We start from the raw sequence: 26507 nt of genomic DNA on the forward strand, positions 1-26507 counted from the left end.
TTGGTTAATTTTTTAAATGATACTCTATTTCATGTACATCACTTATTACATAAACATATTAAAATCAACAATAATTTTAATTCCATTAATATCTACCAGGCTTACAAATGAATGAAAATACACAAAAATCAATCAATCATTATTGTTTTTAACACTTATCATGATTTTAAATAACATTATCTGACCAAGGCAAGTAAATAAAAAAAGCAAACATTTTCAAATTCTGGTTTTCATCAATCTATACTGGTACTGGATATACGGGAGCCTTTAAATTTCATATTGCATAGAGAAAATTGCAATTTTAATGATTCATATTCCATTATTTGATACTAGCTATTAGTATAAAAATAATAAATATTCATTCATATCATTGTCCTAAATATACCGCCAGTAATATCATACTACTAAAACTACATTGTATATTTTATTTTTTAAAAAATCAAGATGCTCACTCTTATCTATAAATGTTTGCACTTTTCTCACAGAAAGTATAAAAGAGAGTAGAAATAGGCTGGAGTAAGGCAGAAAGTCAATAAACCCTACTACACTTTAGTGGGAATTCTGTAAATTCTTAGCCCCAGGTGATTTTAACCCAGAAGTCTTTAACTAAACTCATAGTTTTAGAATCTGGATACAGAGTCCTTGTATCTCTTTCAAGGTATCAGTTTTAAAAATATTCCTTGTATTCCCCTGGCATAGATAAGCTAAATTTCTAAACTATATATGGTTGGGAAGAAGAAAAAAACATCAACTGATGCGTAGAACTCTAAAATATTTACATTCTGCCATGCATACGTTAAAAGATACTTCCTTAAAAAGGGTAGAGAAATCAAAGTGACAGAGTATAAAATGAAATTTTATATGGAATAGCAGCTATCTGATGTAAACATGGCAAAAATTTGAACAGTAATCAACAGAAAGTTTAATGTTAGCCTATAATTTGAAAATATATTACCTAATTATTAATTCCTATGTTTGTGTATGATTAGTCAGCCTTACTTTTATCTATACGTTGTTAAAATTATAATATGTCAATAACACTGTTTGGCATAATATTTTTTTCAATCCAGAAACATGAAATTAATAAGATTTTGAGCTACATTTCAAATTTATTACAATGAACATAAAATGCTGTAAATTAAGTATTCTGTAAATTAATGAAGTTAATACATTTCTTTTGAAGGCAGAGTCTACTGATTGTATGATCACAAATTAAGCAGCTAATTATAAAGGGGCAAATGCAGAAACAATAATTATAATCATAAGGTAACAAATAAATTTGAGAATTTAAGAGTTTATGGGGAAGGATTCACCTATTTTAACATTAAAGAATGTCATTTTTCCCCTACAGCATGTCAGCCATTATTCAACCTTAAAAACTCACATTGTCTTTTATCAAATAAAATTTTTGTTACAGAAAAATCTCACACATTAAAAGTAAACATTGGCCTTTTATGACATATATAAAGACTACATGTTATACAGAACATAATAGCTGATTTGTAACAAAAGACTATTTGCTAAGTACAAAAATTTACTTATACATATTTGTTTATAAAAACTGTTATATATAACAAGTTAACAAAATAGGAGTTTATAAGTATATTGAAAACTACAAATATTACTAAAAATATGGTATTTGAAATCTTGAGGATATACTCTCTCTTCAATTTTTATACTTTATTTAAAAAGTGATATAATTGTAAAGATTTAATCCCTATAAACTAAACAAATTTATGTCTATAAATTTTTAAAAGGTAATCACAAAAGTAATGAGCCATATAATTGCTCCTCAGTATAACACTAAAAAGTGATTTATTCAATCAATCAATAAATCAACTAGTCAATCTATGGAAGAGGCTCTGACTGACAGTCTTTAAGTAAATAAAATGACAACTTTGTTATGTATTAAGTATGCTTAGGAAAAAAACAAAACTTCATCTGCTAAGACTTTAAGCTTCCTTTATAAGGAATTCATACTATGCTGTGGATATTTCTCTTTGATTTCCCAACTAAACACTCACTTGTTTGATGCGATCTGGATTAACGGTGGTCTGGGGTTGTAGAATGCTGACTGGTTCTGTCTTGGCCACATTTTGGGGCATTTCACGAATTTTTTCTGCAATGAATCCATGAACTGCATTCAGTGCTTCAACTGTTCCCTGGATCAAACATACTCGTTCAGTAGTACCTGTGGATGAAAGATTAATTTTCAGAAAACTTTCTTTCTTATTTTGTATTTTTTTTTTAAAAAGCCATGAAAAAGGATGATATGATGTAAAACGTAAAACTCTCAATTAAAAAGAAATGTTCAACTGAACCAAACAGAGGGAATACATACATATATACTCCTTTTTATCATTTTTACACTCATTCTTTCCTAATAGTCTCAAAAACGGCCTTTGGATTCCAGTAGAGCCAGAGATCCTAAGAAATTATGAGCCTATCATTCCTTCATTGACATAAAAAAAATACTTGCAGAGCGTTTATAAAAATACTTCGTGTAAATGCTAGTAACACATAGATGAAGATCTATGGACCCAGCTTTCGAAGAAGATATCTTAAGGGTAAAAAGCTAGCATCAGGTCAACAATTATACGATGGTATGATGTGAAAAATAATGGATGTATCTACATGGATGGCACAAACAGATGGTCTACAATGCAAAGAGCATTTAAACTGGTGGGGAGAGGAGGTCTTGGAAGGTTTACATGGCAGGTATATTTCTTCATTTCTACCGTTCTTTATTCACTTACCCTGCTCTTCCTTTAATTATAACATCAACATTACCTGATATTTTATATTTGTTAATTTTTAACTTTTTCACTAGAATGCAAGCCCTCAGAGGACAATGGATTAGCTTGTTTTGTTTTGTGCTGTAGTTTCCCCACAGCCTTTAACACTCCCAGTATATAACAGGTGCAAAATAAATATTTATTAGATGAACGAATCAGCACTGTCATTATTATGTAATTTTAATAAGACAGAGTATCAGAATTAAGACCAAAATTTTAAAATAGTTCATGAAATTTGAAATTGATGAATAATTGATACAGATATAATTAATAGTGTTCTTTCCACTGCTAGTGAATAAATTTGGTTGGGTCCAATATAGATCTTACAACTCTATATTTTACAGATAAACCTTAAGGCAAAAAAATTCATTTTCAGACTATAAAAGTGAGCCTCATTATAGCAGCTTGGTATTAAATTGTAATCTTCTCAGCATCCCAACACAACACATAAAGTTACTTCTCAGAAGCATTTATTAAACAGTTAACAAAAAATATCAAAAGAATGATTATTTTTAAATTTCTAAAATATTGGGTTTTGAATAAACATGAAAACTTCCAAGTACCTGACACACTTCTTTTTGGTGTTACAGTTTAAAAATTCTAAGCCACTCTACAAAACATTTTTAAAGTACATTTGGAAGGACAAAATTGTGAAGCTACAAACAGTAAAAAAAAAAAAAATCACAGGGAGATTATGTTGCTTTAAGGATTAACTGCCTCATAAACCATTTTTCTATGTTTCTAGTAGTTTTGAATTTTTAAAAGAATAGTAAAAGCTTATCATTCTTACTTCTAGTAAAAAGACTCAGATCACAAGAGTTTAAAGAATAATATTACAAGAATACACCTAAATTACAACTTCTTATTTTAAACAATGAAGATTCAAGTCTATGAAAAACTAAGTTTCTTAAGTTGTACAAAATATTTCAGTAGAGAGCAAGTGTGCCTCTCATTTGTAAGGATGAAGAAAATCTGAAAAACATAATGTGAGTTTGAAGGCTTAATATTTTTTTCTCCTGATCAGCTTTTCTCATCCTGTCAACCTAGATGTATCTCTGTGGTGGTTCTTGGGTAAAATGATCTAGTTTACAGGGATACTCTAGGGAAGTCTTGACAAGGTTGTATTAACTGTCTAATAAATAACTAGAAAGGATAATAATAACTGATCAATGTAGTTCATGCAAAGTGTTCTCATCTAAGTCGGGAGACAAAACAAAATAGATCAGATTATATTCCTGCTTTTGGAGACAAATACAGAGTGCTCCTTTGGCGATGCCAGATAGGAAAGGCTCAACCTCAATAGGAATTCTAAAAAACAACATGGTACTAAATAACTGAAGACATTATATAATCCATGTTGCCTTTAAAATTCTAATTTAATACACTACATATTATGTCAGACAATACAGTAACCCCAACAGAGTAACAACACTTTAGAGTGTACAGACTATCAGGTAGTAAATGGAAATCACTGAGCCATAAAGAAATACGATTGTCTAAAACTGAATTTCATATAGCATATAGGAGACAATTTGGAGATAGTTCATTGGTTCAAATTTGCAGTACATAATCTTTGAGAATTAAATATCACTACCATTAGTACTACAAAAGAAAAAAAAAAGAAGGAAAAAAAGGAGATTGTATATCCACCAATGGGAATTGCTGCAATCCTCAGAAGACATGCTGTCAAATTCTTCTCCTGAACCCTAATGGCCTTTTTACTCAGATAACACAAAACTATAATTTTTAGGAAAAAGTCACAAAGAGAGAAAACTGTCAGGTATATGACCAAACTGTGTAACAAAAATGCACCTATAAATCATTAAAGTTGCTGTTTTTTGTCACTTTAAAGGCTTTCAGGCTCCATTAGTGTCTAAACTAAACTGCTAGTTATTTATCATTTTATTTGTTTAGCAGTAGCATTTACTACTCTTTGCAATAGACTAGCAACAGAAGCTGAAAAACAATTACATAAAAGTATATGCCCACATTTCTTATGATGTAAAGATACAGAAGTATAAGACACACTAATTTAAAAATGCACTTTTAAGGGAGAAGTTAGAAAAATTAACAAGTAGGATCAATGTCAAATACAGGCAGTGAAATTTAAAGTCGTTTCAGTTTTGATTTCACATACAATATCATATATTGAAAATGCATGCTTCTAAAATTAGGTACAATTTTCAAACAGATTCTATAGCAGAATTTTGATAGAATTTTAATAAAATATATTCATTCTGTGCTGTAACCTTGAATAAGTAAGTCACTTAAACCGTTCCTGGTCCTACCTACAGCATTCTATCACTTATGCAGTGGGCCCTCTTCCTTCTTACCTACCAAGTTCACGATTTCTTCAGGTATTAGAGTTCTTTCTTACATCATAATTTTTCCTTTGCTATTAAATCATTTCTATCAGCAGAAAAACATGTTATAATTTCTTCAATTTTTAAAGACTCCTCCTTTATGACAGAACTAAAAATTATTTGACAAAGTAAATAAAGTAACTAATTTAGGCAAAGATCATCAAATCATATGATGTAAGGTTAATGGGTAATTTTCAGTGGAAATGTTCAGGCAGTCACCAACTGTCCTCCCTGATAGCCATTAGCATGACTAAGAATGAGAAAGTGGGGGTGTCAGCGTGGCTTAATTGACTAAGCACCCAAGTCTTGATTTCTGTTCAGGTCATGATCCCAGGGTCATGGGATCAAGCCCTGCATCAGGCTCCACACTGAGCATGGAGCCTGCTTAAGATTCTGTCTTCCTTCCTCTCTCTCTGCCCCTCTACCACTCTCCCCAGCTCACTCCTGCTCTCTGTCTCTCAAAAAAACAAAAATAAAACCAAAAAGAATGTGAAAGTGAACCGTGCACTTCTTGATGTGAAGCAATACCAATGACACACAGGGCACTAATGATGAAGTACGTTTCCCAAAGTAGATGAACCTAAATCCAGTCAAACATACAACATTAGAGTTTACAAATAATATTGAAAGCAGAAAAAAAATGACACCATGAGGAATCAAAGATACAAATCAAGAATGTAGGACACTCAACAGGTCAATTGTTCTTGCCCCATCAATAAAAGAGGGACTTCCCTCTAGACTAAAAGTGCCTTACGAGATATAATGATCAAATGTAAATTAGAATTTGACTAATCTAGATTCAAACAACTTTTATTTTAAATAATTGTGATAATATAAGATCTAGGTATTAGATAGTATCAAGGAATTACTATTAATTTTAACAGGTATGATTATGACATCAGGTTGTGTAAAAAAAACTGCCATTTTTCCTTTCTTTTTTTCTTTTTTTCTTTTTTCTAGATGCATATCAAAGCATATACAGATAAAATGATTGGGATTCACTTCAAAATATTAAACAGTAACAAAATGAGTAAATAAAATAAGTCTACAAAAATTTTGATATTGCTGATATATGTGAAGAGTGTAAGGGGGCTCACTGTACTATTCTTTTCTGTATGTTTGGAATTTTCAAAATAAAAGAAAAACATTTCAAAGGCTTCCTTGACTTCATTCATACTCCTCTCTCCAGTTATAGCTCAATTTTCTTATCCCTCAAAATTCCTTGAATGATCCCCTTTCTACTTCTTCACCACTTTCTTTTTACTTGAATCTATTCCAGTATGGCTTTTGTCCCTCACTCCATTCAAACCATTCATCACAGCTGTACCTGGGTAAATCCAATCTTCATGTCTTTATGTTGTTTGACCCATCAGCAGAATTTGACGCAGTTAACCAATCCATTCTGAAAACATTTCACTTAGCTTTCAGATTATCACACACTCCTGGGTCTTTATTTTATTCAGTTCATTCATTCATTTGACAAAAGTCTATTAACTCCCTACTAAATGTGAGGTACTATCCTAGAAGCTGAGTGACAGACGAATACTCCTGCTTTCAAGGAGTTCATATTCTAGTTCATGTAGACACTATACATAAAACAAATAACATATATATATACAGAATACAAAATGAACTTGTGCTATGAAGAAAATCTGGAAACAATAATAACATGAGCAAAGATAAAAATTAAAGTATGAAAGGGACCTTGTCTGTCATGGTCACTACTATATCCTCAAGTGTCTAGAATAGTGCACGGTATACTGTAGATGCTTAAGAAGTCTTTTTTGAATAAATGAAAACCTTAGTCTAAATCTTCTCATCTGTATGTTGAAAACATATGTGATTGATTTTAAGAACTTTTTATTAATAAAATGTCTACATTAAAGCAGTTACCCTCTTTGGGTTTAGAAGATCAGTAAATGTGTATAAAACTAGATAATTTGAGAAAATTATTTAAAAAATATAGTAAATTATAAATTATCATGTCCGTTAGAATAGGTCTAGTCTAGAATAATGGGCACATACTAATGATTTGATCCACATTATTTCCAATTGCCAACTATAATGAAAATTAGTGAACATTTTGTTTGGATGTAAGAAAATACTCCTACTAAGGATATAACTTGTGTCTTATAATGAAAATGCAAGTATATACTTCTTTAGAAAATATCAGTATCAATCTAAAATAAATTTGGTTGAATGTCAGTGAAACATCTCAAAATGAAAAATTAATATAAAAAATCTAGTAGATTACTAAATTCTAGGACAATTTACTGACAATGATTTTGGCCTTGAAAAGGACTAAGAAAATGCAGGTGCCAATTAGCCTTGCAATAGGCAAAAATTGAGATTTAAAACAAAATATAACATATAGATAATTTTTACAGTAAGACAACAGCTACTTATATCATTGAGAAATTACTTATTTTAGACAGAATATATTCTGAATAAAGGTTTATTTCCTTTGGGGTGGCTGGGTGGCTCAGTTGGTTAAGTGTCTGACTTAGGCACAGGTCATGATCCTAGAGTTTGTGGGTTCTAGCTCCGCGTCAGGCTCTGTGCTGACAGCTCAGAGCCTGGAGCCTACTTCGGATTCTGTGTCTCCCTCTCTCTCTGCTCCTCCCCTGCTCACACTCTGTCTCTCTCTCTCTCTCTCTAAAATAAATAAACCTTAAAAAAAAAGTTTATTTCTTTCATTATAAAATTTAATTTCTACTATTTTAAGAAATATCTCCCAATTTATTGTGTATTTCAAATATATTTAATGTTTCCATAATAACTTGGGAGTCAACTATATAATTCTGGGCAATAGTAAAGTGGTAATCTCAAGATTTCTTTGTGTATGTAAGTCAATTTATCCTAAAAAACAAAACAAATAACCAAAAAAAAAAAAAAAGCAGAAACGGACTTAAATACAAAAAACAAACTGATAGTTGCCAGAGGAGAGAAAGGTAAAAGGATCGGCAAAATAGGTGAAGGGGATTAAAAGGTACAAACTTCCAGTTATTTATTTTTAAATAAGTCATAGAGAGGAAATGTACAGACTAGGGAATATAGCCAATGATATTGTATTAACACTGTATGGTGACACACGGTGACTACATTTGTTGTGATGAGCATTAGGTATTGTATAGAATTGCTGAATTACTATGTTGTACACCTGAAACTAATATAGCATTTTATGTCAACTGTATTTCAGTAATGAAAAACTAAAACAGAGAGTATAATTTTTTAAATGAATAAAACAATTTTCAGGGATTATTTCATTAGTCTCAGTCTATACATGGTAATTAATTAGTTGCAAGTTTTTGTGGTTTAAAAAAAAGCAGGAGCATTAGCTCATTAGGTTTCCTTAGATTAGATATTAAAAATAACCTATAGAATATTTATCACTAGTAACAACATGTATTATAAATTTTAGGTTAGACAACAAAATGTAAATTATTTTAAAGAATTAAAAAACAGTAATAGTAATCATAAATTTAACAGATTAAAACTGTTGAAAGATACCTGAAAATACATGCCTTTAACACATTACCTTTCAACAGATAATGTTACCATTTCTTTAATATGTATCTTCTACAATAATCTCTATATAAGAAACATCTATTCCTACTAATGCCTTTATAAATAGTTGATTTATATGCATTCCGTATTTATTGCTGTAATTACATCAGCAAAAGCCCCACTTAAGAGTATTTAAGGGTTTCGTAGGTATAGAAATAGAGTATTACCTTCTATTACCTTTCCTTTTGGCTTACTTTCTTTTCCATGTCCCTATACTCATTGGGAAGAGCTAATTTAACAAGCAATTTTACAATATGTATCTCAGAATATTACTGGAAGGTAAGTGCTTTAAACATTGATTATATGTAAATTTATAAACCATCTTATGATTTATATAAAAATATAGATGTCATAATACATGTATTTAATATATTAGTGTATTGTATATTATATATTATATACTAACTCATTTAATGCTCACAATAACCAGGGCAGATAATATTATCTTGAAGCAGCTAGCCCAAGGACACACAACTAACAAATGCAGAGATGTAAGGTTTTGCCAAATACGGTATTATAACATATACTTTATATGTTACACCTTATATCCATTATAACATATACCTTCTGAAAATATAATGAAAGGCCAGGTCCCAAATTACATCCATTTAAGAAAGTCACATGTTTCAGCTTGGAAAAGTAATTTTCACCCAAATCTGACAATTTTTTACATACACTGAGTCACACCATTAATATCACTTCACAGATTTTTTCCAAATCTGGCATAAAATGAAAGAAATGATTGACCCTTCTTGCAGAGAACTTACCACCATAGGAGATAGTTAATAATTGTGTGGACTATTTAGCAGATTTTTGAAAACAAGTTTTCAGATCAACAAAAGCACTTAGGAAAATTGCCATAAAAAGTTTGTCCAATTTGTAATTGCAGCTTTTATACCATTGTACAGTTATGCACATTTGATAATGCTTCCTCCTACCCTACAATTTCTAAGGAAAAAAATATACTATTTCAAGAAGAGGCATTTTTAAAAAAGGAAATCATAGGAATTGACATCTTATGATACGAAGTAATAATTGCTTTTCTTCTCCAGGTAATTAACTCTCCACATAATCATGTCTCTACTTCTAAACTGTAAAAATCTGAAAAGGGCCATTATAACATGCGTTAGTCCCAAACCAATGTAGCAAAGGCTTGATAATCTGTTTACAGAACATGCTTCACCATTGATATATACTCAGTCAAGCCAAAGAATTACTCTACTTTTCAGAAAAATCTAGAAGTATAGAGTCTTCAAAGAACTTAAGATGAGAGAATGAATGAATGGGAATCAGAGTGGATGTCCAGCTTCTTATTTACTCATTCTCTTCCCAAGCATGCAAATGGCATGGTCATTTAGTTTTCAATAACTATTCTCACAAGGCAGCAACAAGATCATAGGAGACATTAACTTCTGAAGAACCCTGAGGTTTGAAAGCAGACATACCTGAAAATTCTAAGTAACAATTGCAATTGTTCTCATATATATTGTAACTCATTTCCAGTTTTTAAATTCTGAGGTCATGCAAAAATTTCTACCAACAGTTATAATTATGACTGACTAGTTATTCATCCATCCTTAGCATACATAGGTTTATGATTTTAAATTCAGACACGGCAATTCTAGTTTGGTCAGTATTATCACCTTTTAACTTCCATCATGGATTATAGGAATATAAAACTGCCATGACTAAATTTTATTAGAAGTTTTAATTATGTTTTTATATGTATATATAAAATAGACTTCCTGATTTTCTTTTCACTACCAAACCCTGTCACCATTTTTGACATTGATTTGTACTCTTAAATTTCTGCCAGAAGAAAAACTGCACTTAGAATTAATTTTCCTAGCTATTCCTTATGTACTAACAGGGATTAATTTGCAGAATTCTGTGGACCATGCTTGGAAGCTGGAAAACAGCTTGCAACAAACACGTGCTATCAAATTAAGCTCACAAACTCAGAAGCATGACCAGTGGTTAGCATGCATAGCTAATCAAAGTCATCTGAAGGTAAGGAAAGAAACATACCACTGGACATGAAGCACTGTAAAAAAATCTGAGGACTGATGTAAACTGAGAGTAAAAAGATGAACATCCCTAGTGATAGTCCTGTTCCTAACATAGAAATTATCACTTTGAGATCCAATATAGATTAATGTTTTACCCAAGTCTAAGCAGTGACTTTATTCCACATTTGCTTGAAAAATAGTTATTTTGAAAATGACTCCATCTTTATTAGGAGCCAGCCTATAAATCAAATACAAAGACAAGACCCACATTTGCATAGGTTTTAAGAGTGAATTACTCAAGTTAGTGAACGATAACAAATGTCCTACTGTTGATCACATACACTATATCAAATGAATATACAGGAAGCATGAAGAATTGTGACCCATTAACTTGCTGGGGGAAGGAATATGGGAAGGTAAATTTGTAAAGTTTGGAAAAATGTTAAAAATTTCAAGGGTACATGTAATCCTTTAATACGGAGAATTATTTTAATAAAAAGTTATTAATTTAGGGCACAGTTTTAAATTGTGCTGAGATGATATAAAATGGCAAAATATTTTATAATTGTGGTAAATTACATATAACATAAAATTGCCATTAAGCCATTTTTGATATTTATTTTTGAGAGAGAGACACACACACAGAGTGCAAGCAGGGAGCAGGCTAGGGGCAGAGAGAGAGAAAGACACAGAATCTGAAGCTGCTCTAGGCTCTGAGCTGTCAGCCCAGAGCCCAACATGGGGCTTGAACTCAAGAACCACGAGATCATGACCTGAGCTGAAGTTGTAACGACCCAGGTACCCCCCCCATTTAAACCACTTTTAATTGCACAATTCATTGGCATTAATTATAGTCAGAAGCTTGTACAAATATCACCACTATTTCCAAATTTTCTTATCATCTCAAAGAGAAAGTGTGTAACTCTTAAGAAATAAATCCCCAATTCTTCTTCCCCACATCCCTTTAGTAACCTCTAATCTACTTTATGTTTTTATTAATTTTCCAATTCTAAATATTTCATGTAAGTAGAATCATACAGTATTTGCCCTTTTGTAGCTGGCTTATTTCACTTGGCATAGTACTTTTATCAGTTACGTTGTAGTATATATCAGAACTTCATCCCTTTCTATGGCTAAATAATTTTCCATTGTGTCTATATATTACATTTGTTCATTCATTCTTCTATCAATGGACACTGAGTTGTTTCCACCTTTTGGCTATTGTGAATAATGCTGCAATTAACATTAATGTACAAGTATCTACACAGGTATCTGTTTTCACCTCTTCTGGATATATATCTAGGAGTGGAATTGGTGGGCAGTATGGAAATTCTATTCTAGCTTTTTAAGGAGGAGCTAACCTGTTTTTCACAGGGCTGAACCATTTTACATTCCCAGCATCAATGTATGAGGACTCCAGTTTCCCCATTTCCTCACTAACAACTGTTTTATTTTTTAAAAATAAATAGCTATCACTGTAATATTGATTTGCATTTCCCTAATCACTAATGATGTTGATTATATTTTCATTGCTTATTGACCATTTGTATATTCTCTGTGGAGAAAGGCCTACTCACCCCCTTTTCCCATAATTTCGTTTTTGTCTTTTTGTTGTAGACTTTTAGTTTACATATTCTAGATAATAAAGCCTTATCATTTATATGATTTACAAACACCAGATATGTATGTTTACTTCGGGACTGTCAATTACATGCCATTGTTCTGTATGTCTATCCCTATGTAAGCATCACAATGTTCTGATTACTGTAACTTTGCAGTAATGTTTGAAATAGGGAAGAGTGAATCCCCACACTTTTTCAAGATTGTTTTATATATTCTAGTCCTATTGAAATTCCATATGAATTTGAAGACTAGGTTTTCCATTTGTTTAAAAAAGGCTGTTAGAATTTTAATAGAGATTTAATTGAATTTGTAGATTACTCTGGGTAGTATTGGCATCTTTTTTTTTATTGATACCTTTTTTCTTTTTTTTATACCTTTTTCTTTTTTTATACCTTTTTTATTTTTTTATGTTAGCTATTTTTTTAAATTTTATTGTTTTTAATTTACATCCATATTAGTTAGCATATAGTGCAACAATGATTTCAGTAGATTCCTTAATGCTCCTTACCCATTTAGCCCATCCCCCCTCCCACAACCCCTCTAGTAACCCTCTGTTTGTTCTCGATATTTAAGAGTCTCTTGTGTTTTGTTCCCCTCCCTGTTTTTATATTATTTTTGCTTCCCTTTCCTTATGTTCATCCGTTTTGTCTCTTGAAATCCTCATATGAGTGAAATCATTATCTGTCTTTCTCTAATTTCGCTTGGCACAATACCCTCTAGTTCCATCCACATAGTTGCAAATGGCAAGATTTCATTCTTTTTGATTGCCAAGTAATACTCCATTGTATATATATACCACTTCTTTATCCATTCATCTATCGATGGACATTTGGGCTCTTTCCATGCTTTGGCTATTGTTGATAGTGCATTGGGGTGCATATGTCCCTTCAGAACAGCACACCAGTATGCCTTGGATAAATACCTAGTAGTCCAATTGCTGGGTCATAGGGTAGTTTTTAATTTTTAATTTTTTGAGGAACCTCCATACTGTTGTCTAGAGTAGATGCACCAGTTTGCATTCCCACCAGCAGTGCAAAAGAGATCCTCTCTCTCCGCATCCTCGCCAACATCTGTTGTTGCCTGAGTTGCTAATGTTAGCCATTCTGAAAGGTGTAAGGTGGTATCTCATTGTGGTTTTGATTTGTATTTCCCTAATGATGAGTGATGTCAAGCATTTTTTCATGTGCTGGTTGGCCATCCGGATGTCTTCTTTGGAGAAGTATCTATTCATGTCTTTTGCCCATTTCTTCAATAGATTATTTGCTTTCGGGTATTGAGTTTGATAAGTTCTTTATAGATTTTGGATACTAACCCTTTATCTGATACATCGTTTACAAATATCTTCTCCCATTCTGTCGGTTGCCTTTTAGTTTTGCTGATAAATGTTTCCTTCGCTGTGCAGAAGCTTTTTATTTTGATGAGGTCTCAGTAGTTCATTTTGGCTTTTGTTTCCCTTGCCTCTGGAGTCGTGTTGATAAGAAGTTGCTGCGGCCAAGATCAAAGAGGTTTTTGGCTACTTTCACCTCAAGGATTTTGAAGGCTTCCTGTCTTACGTCGAGGTCTTTCATCCATTTTGAGTTTATTTTTGTGTATGGTGTTCCAGGTTGATTCTTCTGCATGTCGCTGTCCAGTTTTCCCAGCACCACTTGCTGAAGAGACTGTCTTTATTCCATTGGATATTCTTTCCTGCTTTGTCAAAGATGAGTTGGCCATACGTTTGTGGGTCCATTTCTAGGTTGTCTATTCTGTTCCATTGTTAAAATGTCAATACTACCCAAGGCAACCTACATATTCAATGCAATCCCTATCAAAATAACACCAGCATTCTTCACAGAGCTAGAACAAATAATCCTAAAATTTGTATGGGACCAGAGAAGACCCTGAATAGCCAAAGCAATCTTGAAAAACAAAACCAAAGCAAGAGGCATCACAATCCCAGACTTCAAGCAATACTACAAAGCTGTAATCCTCAAGACACTATAGTACTAGCACAAGAACAGACACTCAGATCAATAGTATTGGCATCTTAAAAATATTAAGTCTTCCTACCAATGAACATTGGATGTTTTTCCACTTATTTAGGTCTTTGGTCTTTCATCTCCTTAAATTCATTCCTAGGTATTTTATTCCTTTAGATGCTGTTGCACATGAAGTTGCTTTCTTAATTTCCTTTTGGGATTGTTCATTACTGGTGTATAAAAATACACTGATTTTTGTGTGTTGATTTTTATACCCTACAACTTGCTGAATTTGTTTATTAGCTCTAGTAGCTTTCTGTAGATTCTTTAGGTTTTTCTATATACATGAGATCATGTCATCTGTGAAGAGAGATAGTTTTACTTCCTCCTTTTTAATTTGGATACCTATTAAAAACTTTCCTTGTTCAATCATCTGGCTAGAACTACCAGTACAATATTGAATAACAGTGTTGAAAGCAGGTATCCAGGTCTTGTTCTTGATCTTAGGGCTAAAGCTTTCTGAGTTTCATTACTGTGATATTATCAGTGGATTCCATAAAATTATTATGCTGAAAAAAATGACAATATTTTATCAAGAAAGGAAGTACAAATCTTCCACTAAAACATGCTGCTAATATGTACTCTCCCTGTGTGCATGATAGTTTTACTATGACCATGATGCTGAGAGTAAGTAGCAAAATATCTTATGTAAATAGCTGCAGCATGCCACAACATATTTGGAGAAAAATGTGGCCTTGAGGCTGAAGGTGAGGCTCAGAAGTTTTTCAAAGTTCTTCAACTCAATTGCTAATTTTTTTTGTATTCTTTGATGTGAACAAACAATGGAATAAGGTGTCAATTCATTTTTTCATGATAGAGTATTAAAAAATTATAAGCTAAAGAACACTGGAATATATTAGAGTTATAAGGGCTAACGGTGAGATACGAAATAGATAATACATCTAACACCTGTTTGACTGTAGCTCAAAACAGGGAGGTATTATTCAGATGAGTTTCTGTGGTATCATGAACTAAAATTAACTGACTTGCCCATTATATTCTTAATTTCATGTGTCCCAGAAAATAGTAAAACTGTATTTCCATAAGAATAATTTTCTATAATTCTAATTCCTGTTTCATATAAGCCTGTCTCCTATATTTGTCTCTGTTATTCTGAATCACTTAAAGGTTATGAATAAGGTCTGTCAACTGAAGAAATCTCAGGCTAGATGTTACCTGCCCGTAACAGAGTGATTCCATGTCGCATATATTCATGCACTATCATAGGAACACGTAACTCTCCGTAGACTTAAACCTCCTGATCCTTTGGATAGCCCTCTTGACTTCTAATCCACTTGAAGACAGATCTTTGGACTCCTGGTCACCCATAGGTCTCTGATCCATGTGAAGACAGAAGACTGGCTTTCTTTCCTCTGGCCTCCTTTCGTTTCGAAGGGATTCAGATCTTTAGTTTCCCATCCACTATGTAGTTTCTGGCCTCCTGCCCTTACTCATTAACTTACCCCTATAAATAAGTCCTCGTGTTTCCTTCAGTTAGTTCATTTGAGTCAACTGTTCCCCTGTCCAGTGGCTACGACACCTCAGTATCTCACTACTCTTGCTCCTCTCCCATGAAAGATCACCACATCATTTTAAGGAGCAGGAAACAAAGGTCAGTGGTATCAGACCTTTCAAATAATAAGCTGGACTAAACTTTAACTGCTCATCTTCCTATAAGAGATTTCTGTTCCTCATGTTCCTATATATCTAAGTTACCAGAAGTCTAAATCTCTCTAGTCATCACTTCGATTCTCATGCTCATAGTTTTCTCTATGTCTCCAGTCTGACCCAATTCCCTACCTTACTCTGTCCTTCTAAACCTCTTCATGGTGTCCTCTCTTACCTCAGTTTCAACATATGTTCCATATCCAAAACGTCTTTTATGAATGTTCCTTTTAGTTTCACCCCTTGATTATATTTGGCTGTTCCTTTAGTTCTTTATGTCCCACGGAGCACTCTCAACTGGGGCAGTTTTTATTCTGTCAAATCCCAGGTTACTTGGGGCCACAAACTATTTAGATATTTTCCTTGCTCCACTTTGTCACTCCCTTGCTGTCTTTGCCATTACAGTTTCTTTCAACGGTTTTGGAAACAAAGGCTGAACAGGAGGAGTACCAGGTACAGAGGTAGACCGTAAATCAGATGTTTAAGTTTTCAGTAAACAAGCAGAATGATAGGGATGTTGGTAAATTATAGCAATGGAGACAAATAGTAAACGGTATAGTATTATGTTATTTTACCTTTCCTCTCCATACAGTAGCCTTAGTTAACCATTTCTGCCTTATGGAAACACTTTCTTATTTTGGCTTCCTGGTTGCTATATTCTGCCTACGTTAACTAACTTAGTTCCATGGTTGTAAATATCATAAATATATATTATGACTTTACTCTCTCTGTACTGACACTTCCGGAGTCCAAGCCATCATCTCTAAACAGGACAGGCTGCTTCACTTCTCGCACCTCTATCAATCCACTCCTTGCTGAAAGTAATTTATTGGATACGCAAATGATGTGTAGTTTTCCAGTTTAAACTAAGTGTACTCTCAGAGTTAAATCCAAATCTTTCACTCTGGCTTTCAAAACCCATCATGATTTGGCCTCTCATTCCTCATCTCATATTACTCTCCCTCTCTTTTTCTTCACTCCAGGGAGTTGGGTCTTTTTTAGTCACTGGAACATGCCAAGGCTTGTTCTCACTTAGGTCTTTTTTTCCTACTGACTTTTACCCTAGGTACACTTTTCCTCTGTCTTTTCCTATGGAGGCCCCTTTCTCACCTTAAGACCATGATTCTGTGATAGCTCATCAGAGAGATCTCACTGTTAACAAGCATAAAATAGCCTACTCTCAGTCCCTATCACTTTAGGCTTCTTTACTTTCTCCATTATTCTTACCACTTTCTGAAATTCTTGTTCCTTATAATTTACTTCACTGTCTGTCTCTTCTGATTAGAACAAAAGGATGAAGAGGGCAGAAACCCTGACTGTTTTGTTCTCAGCTATATCCCCAACCCCAAACTTAGCAGACTATTAATAATTATTCATTTAATGAATTAAAATTACGGCCTTGGATAATCACATTACAGCAAAAATTTTAACATGTTTATTTATTTATTGTTGAGAGAGAGAGAGAGAGTGAGGAAGAAAGAGAGAGAAAGAAAAAAAATCTGAAGCAGGTTCCAGGCTCTGAGCTGTAAGCACAGAGCCCAACGCGGGGCTCAAACTCATGAACCATGAGATCATGCCCTGAGCAGAAGTCAGACACTTAACCAACTGAGCCACCCAGACACCCCTACAGTAAGATTATATTATATTACATTATATTACATTATATTACATTATATTATATTACATTACATTATATTATATTATATTATATTATATTATATTATATTATAAATATCAACAGAGAATACAAGATATCTTCAAAAGAAGATATAAGAGGGGCGCCTGGGTGGCTCAGTCAGTTAGGCGTCGACTTCAACTCAGGTCACGATCTCACGGTCCGTGAGTTTGAGCCCCGTGTCGGGCTCTGGGCTGATGGCTCAGAGCCTGGAGCCTGCTTCAGATTCTGTGTCTCCCTCTCTCTCTGCCCCTCCCCCGTTCATGCTCTGTCTCTGTCTCAAAAATAAATAAACGTTAAAAAAAATTAAAAAAAAAGAAGATATAAGATATAAATATCAAAAGAAGAGAGAAAATATATACAGAGATAAGTATTAAACAGATGAACTATCAACAGGACCAGATACAATGTATTACCAAGCTGAAATATCACAGAAACACAAATGAACATAACACAAATTTGATATTAGGAGTAAAACTGTCTGAAGACTTTATATTATAAAGAGTCTTATTTCTGAATAAGACCTATAAAAGAACCCTGATGGATTAATCCTGGGGATATTTCAAGAAATTTTCTGTGAACTGATTTAAAAGGAATAAACATTTTGAAAATTTATCCAGTCATCTTATAAATTGCTCGAGCATATTTAAAATTAGAGACCAACAATCTAGAACGATACATAAAACAATGTGAATGTGTAAGATTTAACCAGTTGGTTTTTCTTCTGTGTCCAATTTCTAATAATGCAGTAGTGAAAGTCCCTACTGATAGGCAACTTTTAAGCTATAGATACTATTTTTTACCCATAACTCAAAAAAGGAATATAATAAAGTCATATAGAAACTTTGTGGGTAACAGTAGTGTATAGCCTGTAAAAAAAAAAAAATTTACAAGGACTGTGACTGCTCTTAGTCTGGAGAAAATATACATGACTTTATGCACTCCTGTGTTCCTTAGACACCATGTTAGCAGAAGAAGTGTATACAACAAATCTATTCCAAGCTTGTTGAAAATTTGTTCTTTTATGAAAATCCAGTTAGGGCTTCCTTTCTATTGTATAGTCATATGTACGTGTTATGCAGAAAAAATTGGTATGTGTGGCTTATAAAGTGTTACAAACATAGAAGAACATCACAGTCAATTCCAACATGATCTCAAAGTTCAGACCTAGAATTCTCAAAGTCACAGTATTTGGCAATTCTATAGTACTATGGTAATACTATGTAACAGTTTTACCACATAATTATCAATGTCTGCTTGACTGTTTCAATTAAGTCCATCTCTGTTTTTAACTCTTTCCTTAGATGTTCTGCTTGTAGTCATCCTTTTACCTCAGTAAGTCCCTGTTTCTCTCTTAAATCTCTGGGCAATTATGTTTCCCAAAGTGTTACTGTGTTTCCATAGTCTAGGTTAAATGCTTTTATGTGTGTGCATCCACAGCACTCTGTACTTCCCCATAATAGCAATGATCCGATTACAGTTGCTGTTTTACTAGTCTGTCCCACTCACAAGAATGTGAGTTGTTAATACATTTGTATTGTTCATCTTTATACCCACAGCATCCTGGCATAAACCTATGTGTGTCAAATACTTAATAAATATTCATGATTCAAGAAGTGACTCAACGGAGATATAAATAGATGGTAGGTATTAGCTCAGTAAAGCTTTATTGAGTGGGTCTCAGTTAATCTGAATTCTAAATCATATGAAGGAAGAGTTCATAAGCAGATGCAAAGTAAGAAAGGACTATTCCAGGAAGAAAGAACTACATGTTTTAAGGTAAGGAAGTTTGAGAACAAAAGGTTTCTCAGAACTATGATGTCCATGTTAGTAGCTCTACAGAGTTGGGAGAAAAGCTCAAGTGGAATATGAAAAGAGATGAAGATGGAAAGAAAGAAAGAACCTGAATCATGTATTTATAAGAAAAACAGATATTATTATGAGTTGAATAATATGACTATATTGGTAAAAAGTTTTGAAGTTGCCACCTCAAGAAAGTTCAGGATTGGGAGAAGTATTTTTTAAAAGAAAAAAAAACAACATAATTGTGTTATACAATCACCTTTTTTAAAGATAAGTTGAAGGAAAAGATACAAGATTTTGTAAAGCATTAAAACCCCCAAATGCTAGTCTAGCACTTCTCTAACTAAATTTTACATAACACTTGCCCTACAATATGCTCCATGAAAGAAAAGGAATTTCTGGTCCAATACTTTTGAGGGGAAAAACTGCATATAATAATCTCTTCTCTGAATGATTCATAATACATACTAGCCTATTAAAAATATTAAGCCCTACAATTAAATACCCATTAAAATTTTTTTAGTATTTATTTTAGAGGGAGAGAGAGAGAGAATGAACCGAGGAGGGGCAGAGAGAGGGAGACACAGAATCTGAAGCAAGCTCCAGGCTCTGAGCTTTCAGCACTGAGCCCAACACAGTGTTTGAACCCACGAGTCATTAGATCATGACCTGAGCCAAAGTTGGAGGCTTAACCGACTGAGCCACCCAGCCACCCCAAACCCATTTAACTTTTTATAAATAAATTTATTTATCCATGACAACTGTTTATGTGTATGCCTGTTAACATCCTGCCCAAGCAAGCAATATTTTACAGAACATGCTCTCCAAAACTAAAATGTCACAAATCAATTCATATTTGAAGTGCTCACCTTGTAACTTAAAAAAAAGTGACAATCCACTATTATTTGTAAAACCTAAGGCCAAGATGTTAAAAAAGGAAGATATAATATCATCTTAATGGAAATAATCTCCATTATCATCATCTAGATATTGCTAAGATAATATTCTTACTTTGCTAGTATATCTAGGGCCAGAGAAAATAAAGAGGCCATAAAATGACATCTAGTTGTACAATTCTAGGAAAGAGGGGCTAGATGTTGGTTTAATTGCATATGAACAGGTATACAAATCCTATATGCAAATACATGTATGTATACAACACAATATTAAGGGCTGATGTATGCCAACTGTTATGATTGGTTTTTTAAAACTTTTTTTAATGTTTATTTTTGAGAGAGAAAGACGGAGCGTGAGCAGGGGAGGGGCGGAGAGAGAGGGAGACACAGAATCCAAAGCAGGCTCCAGGCTCCAAGCTGTCAACACAATAGGGCTCTGTGTTGACAGAAGGGGCTCTGTGGGGCCTGAACCCATGAACTGTGAGATCATGATCTCAGCCGAAGTCAGAGGCCTAACTGACAGCCGCCTGGGCCCCCCTGTTATGATTGTTTTAATGAAAACTTTATTGAAGTATGCTTAACTGAAGCGATCAATACATTTCTTTTGAATTCTGACTATAAGTAATTTTAAGTAAAAGGAAAGAGTGGCCAGATTACTCTGGCTTCCTATTAACACAGCCAGAAAGTTCATTTTTAAGTTATTATATTATTAAGAAAAAGACACTGGCATTAACGGTAAAGAATCGTGGTACTATCCTTTTTAGTATTGAGAGTTCTTTATTCTCAGTTTCAGTAAGCTTCCAGCAAAATTGAAACTATATTTGATATAGCAGATTTTAAAGTTTAAAGAGCAGAACAAAACATTCCATAGGCTGTTATAAAACTTTTCAGCTATTAAAGTAATCAAATCTTAACTTGAAGTGCTTATTTATTATGAATTCAAAGTATTCAGTCATTCTTTTCCCATGTGTCTCATTTATAAAAGTAAAAATAAGGGACAAACTCACATGGCCTGGAAGTTTATATCATTAAGTATTACAAGAGCTTTGTGAAAATATTTTAGATGAAAACAAAATGAGAAATTTAAGATAATTATAATATTAACAGCTCAGAGAAATAGTATCAACTACATCAATTTCTTCAATACTGCTAATATGATGAAAATGGTTTGTGTTTACTGTTATTCAACTTTAACAGAAACCAACCAGTTCCTCCCTCCTTTTTCTTCTCTTTTATCATTTCATATTTCTTTCATAGAGCCTGCTATTTGACTGAATTTTATTTGCTTTGCTAATTATGGATATTATATTAACTGTGTTCCATCTTAGAACAAGAGCCTTCTATATTCCCAAGTTTGTTGCTAACATGTCACAGAATGTAAAACCTATGGGGCCTTGGGGCCTTAACTTAAGCCTGTGGCACTAAAGATGCAGCTGTTCATTTGCAAGTAATCATCCCCGCTATTAAAGAAGTCATAGTAAAGCAAAATAAATAAATAAAAAATAAATAAATAAATAAATAAATAAATAAATAAAATCAAATTCATTTTATACCATCGTCATTGTATTTCAGTGCACAACAGTCAGCATTATATAGATTTTTTTTTTACTTGCTAAGACCATATTTTCAAATGACAGTAATTTAGAATATCATTTACCCCAAAATGTAAACTTTATTACAAGTTATGCACATAATTGGCCTTGAAGGTAATGTTTCTAGACATTAAAAAAAAATAGCATGTACAGTTAACTACACTGCAGAAACTGGAGAGTTAAGAATGTGTTAGCTCATTTAAAATTTTCCTATGCAGCAAAGTTCAAATATAAACAATTACATTTTGTAAATTAAATGGTTCTGACAACTATAACACTTCTAGCAAACTCTAAAAATCCCATCATTTCACCTTACTTGAAATATGATACATACAATGAAAATACTGTCGTCAGGTTTTGTGCTATCATTCTAGAATTAAAGATACATCATTTAGCTCTATATAAATAAAGTGATGTTAAACAATGTTCTTCCTAATTTTCCCCTTAACTGAAGAGCAATCACGGATTTATAAATCATATTTCTTGCCATGTGTGCTTAGTTTCCCTTAGTCTTCCATCAACAATGTATAAAAGTCTGTTTCCATACAGGCTCTCCAAAACAGTTTAACATATAATTTATTACATCTGTAGATATCAAAGTTAGAAAGCTAAGATTTAACGGGGCATCTGCAACATGTGATAAATGCTAGATTGATATCTACTACTTATTCCCTAATATATGAAGTGCTTTGAAAATCCTTCAAAAAAAGATAAACATCACCAAAAAAAAATGAACAAAGTATATGAATGGCCATTTCATTCACTGTCTTATAACACACAAACACACACACACACACACACACACACACACACACACACACACGTAAACATATCCTGACATTAAGATTATGCTGAAAGGGAAGCCAAAGGAATGAGTGAGGAAAGACTGATTTGCTAATCAAATGAAAAGATATTCCGTTCACTGTATTCAAAACAGCAAATCAAATAATCACATTCTACTATATAGCTCTAATTGGCAAATAATTGTAAAGGCTTGCTATGGATATGTAGAAATGGGTACTCTAGTATAAATAATCCTATTGGAATTACAGGTTGGCACACTCTTTCGGAGGGCAATTTATTTTTTAAATATAATTTATTGTCATATAGGCTAACATACAGTATGTAAAGTGTGCTCTTGGTTTTTGGGGTAGATTCCTGTGGTTCATCGCTTACGCACAACACCTAGTGCTCACCCCAACAAGTGCCCTTTTCAATGCCCATCACCTATTTTCCCCTCTCCCCCACCCCCCCCAAACCACCCTCAGTTTGTTCTCTGTATTTAAGAGTCTCTTATGGTTTGTGGAAGGGAATTTAGCAACAAGTATCAAGAGTATTATGACCCATCAATGTCTTTAAAAATTTTTTTAATTCACATGAAACAATTGGAAAAGTACACAGATGCAAATGCAGAGCTGTTCATGATAGAATAATTTTAACAACAGGAGTTTGGTTAAGTAAATTAGATTACTCATGATAAATTATAATTAAATTTATAATGAAGACCTTTATTTACTGGCATGGAAAGAGGTTCACGATTAATTAAATGGAAAAAAAATCAGACAACAGAATAGCAGGGACAACCAAAACATGGAGTGCCCTGGGCATGTTTGGCACTTATTTAATAACATGTTTTAAACAATTGTTTCAAGGCTTAATGAGAGTAATCTTTATATCGAAATTAAGGGATTACATAACATGAAATATTGTGTACCAGAACTTTCTTGAAGGCAGACTAGCCATTTAAAATCTAGATAAATGTGTAAGTTACTCATTACTATCAACAACTCATTACTTACATACTATGCATAACTCACTTGTAGAATGTCAGTTGAATTTTCTAATGTCAGGTGAATGTCAACTAGCTACCTCATGGTCCACAACAAAGCCTTTAACTATACAATGCAGCTTACATGTGGACATTACAAAAATATTCAAAGGTTTTGTTTCCATTAAATAGGCATCTATTTTAGTGGTAGTGGGACTGCTTACAGTTTTTATACACATTATTTATATACACATATGGAAACCCAAGTTAACAAGTAACATATTTCCAAATTTTTCCAGTGATGTTTTACATATTAAACAAGGGTAAATGTAGTTTAAGGAGAGACACTTCAACATCCTGTCCTCCCTTGTTTCAAAATCACAGATGGCTATCTTCCTGGACCAGGTTTTCTGAAGAATTCCTGAGTAAGGACGATGGCCATTCTTACTAAAGTAGGCTCCCTTTTATCACATGCACCCTCTTTTACTCTAGTACTACATTACACTTTTGTTAAATATTACTTATGCTATTCATCATTTGTTCAATTCTTTCTTGTCCTTAAGGACAATGATCTTGTATGACTTTTTCCTGCTCTATCTCCAGTGCTCTGAAGTGCGCCCTATACACAGTGTCCAACAAATAACTGTTAAATGAACAAATGACAATGAATGGAATAGAAAAAGTAAAGCACAGCCGCAAACCCACAGCAAACAGAAGCTATTCAATCTCTTAGGTAGCAAACAGAAGGGAGGGTCGCTAGAGCAAGAGCTAGCGTAGTTCTTTGAAACATGTGTAGGAAGGGAAAGGGTAGAATTAATCCCTTGCATCTTCCCTTCCTCTCCTTGTGCTAAATAGAGAAATGGGCTTGTGATCCCAGGTGGCAGCAGTGACTACAGATACTCTGGCTTGAGAGGCAGAGAGTGCTTGACTAGACATACTCAAGTAAAACAGAGGACTACAGGCATACTGAAGGAACGTCTATAGTGAACCCTATCCAGAGAGGCTAACAGGCAAGTTCATATGTAAATCTACACATCACTACATATTCGAGAAAAACAACACTCTTAGAAATCTCATTCTCAGGCCAGTGCTATAATAGTAATACCTGAATAAACTCTACTCCTTCTTTAGCTAAACATGTTTCCAGGTTAGGATTTATGGTTTGAATTAGGCTAGGTAATCTTTCAGAGCATAAAACTACTTCACTAGGTCTTAGAAGAAAAATTTGGATCTGGAGTTCATACAGGGAAGTAAATTCAAAATCAGTAAGACAGACTTGGGGAAGAAATTTCCTTCAAGAAATCCAAAAACTTTTCATGCTTAACCAAGTAAGGCTCGCTACATTGCTGGATTTAAATCATAGTCCTCTTCATCTCTCATGAGTCCTCTAGTCCTCACTGATAAAGAAAATCTTGACCTGTTGCTGACCTCGAACCTGAATGGTCTCTGCAGACAGAAAGATAAATGACTGTCCTTTAGGGACTGTCAACATATCATATTTGGTATTAGAGAAATACCAAATAAAATAAAAATCCAAAATAATTTAATCAGTTGATAGTTATCTGAAATTTCCTGAATTTCATTTTTGTACTAATCCAAACAGGCTAGATTATTCATATAAAAAGATTACTTGACATGTTGCAAGAGGTTATTTGTATATATCAGTGATTTGAGATGCCTTAGAGTTCCAACTTAGTGTTGTGGTGAACATCCGAACTAGTAGTTCACGATGTTTTAACTGAATCCTGGTTGCCTTGTGTTAAAGTGAAAAGTATTAAATACGTAAAATCCCTTAAGTACTGATTTATAATAAGTTATGTCTGTCTTAATATTATAATAAACAAGGGCTTAGCACACATTTAACACTCAGATAAAGGGCACACCTACTTAACCGGGATGAATGAGAAAGAAAACCTCAGTGGAATATACTTATCAACTTGAAAAAAATAGATTAATGTCAAAACGAGGCTCTAAAAGGCATGTGTGAGGATTTATTTTTTTTTAAGTTTATTTATTTATTTTGGGAGAAAGAGAATGGGAGAGAGAGTGAATGGGGAAGGGGCAGAGAGAGAGAAGGAGAGAAAGAATCCCAAGTAGGCTCTATACTGTCAGCACAGAGGCCGACTCAGGGCTTGAACCCAGGAACCATGAGATCATGACCTGAGCCGAAATCAAGAGTCAATGTTTGACTGAGCCACTCAGGGGCCCCTGTCTGATGATTTCTGCAAATTTTGTCACAGTGGCTAAGGGATCTGAATTGATAACTGAAGTACTTCTTGCTGTGCCCCCTTTTGTTCATGTTAGGCTGCTACTCTTTATAGTACTGTAGGTAAAGAAAGTCATCCTAGCTTGATTCAAATTTTTAAAGCGCATTTCTTAAGGATGTGATCCAAAATAAATATTGAAAGTAATAATAAAATAACAGTTGCTATAAAATCTTACATTAACCATCATACTTCATTACTCTTTCATGAATTCTATCTTTTGGAAACATACATTTTTAAATAGCTTTGGTTCATATCATATTAAAATCATACTATGTTCTTTGCTTTGTCAGGACAAACTAATATTCTTTTTTTTTTTTTTTTTAGGTCAAACTAATTTTCTAAATAATCATGCAACACATTCAGCAAGAATGTTTCCTGATGTTTTTCCATTATACTACAGCCACATGTGCATCATACTAACCTCTACACCAGAAGACCCACAAACAAAACCAACACACAAATGTCT

General features: G+C 33.3%; 1 protein-coding gene across 10 annotated transcripts in view; it reads right to left on the reverse strand.

The window, feature by feature from the left end:
• Nucleotides 1-26507, reverse strand: part of NOVA1 (NOVA alternative splicing regulator 1) — a 149141-nt gene that overhangs the window by 35161 nt on the left and 87473 nt on the right. For all 10 annotated transcript variants that reach the window (XM_042989484.1, XM_042989487.1, XM_042989488.1 and 7 more), the window contains one exon: nt 2025-2191. In XM_042989484.1, the coding sequence (XP_042845418.1) occupies nt 2025-2191 (167 nt within the window). The remainder of the gene's footprint in view (nt 1-2024; nt 2192-26507) is intronic.

Source organism: Panthera tigris, chromosome B3 (genome assembly GCF_018350195.1).
Source record: "Panthera tigris isolate Pti1 chromosome B3, P.tigris_Pti1_mat1.1, whole genome shotgun sequence".
In the NCBI taxonomy this organism is placed as follows: domain Eukaryota; kingdom Metazoa; phylum Chordata; class Mammalia; order Carnivora; family Felidae; genus Panthera; species Panthera tigris.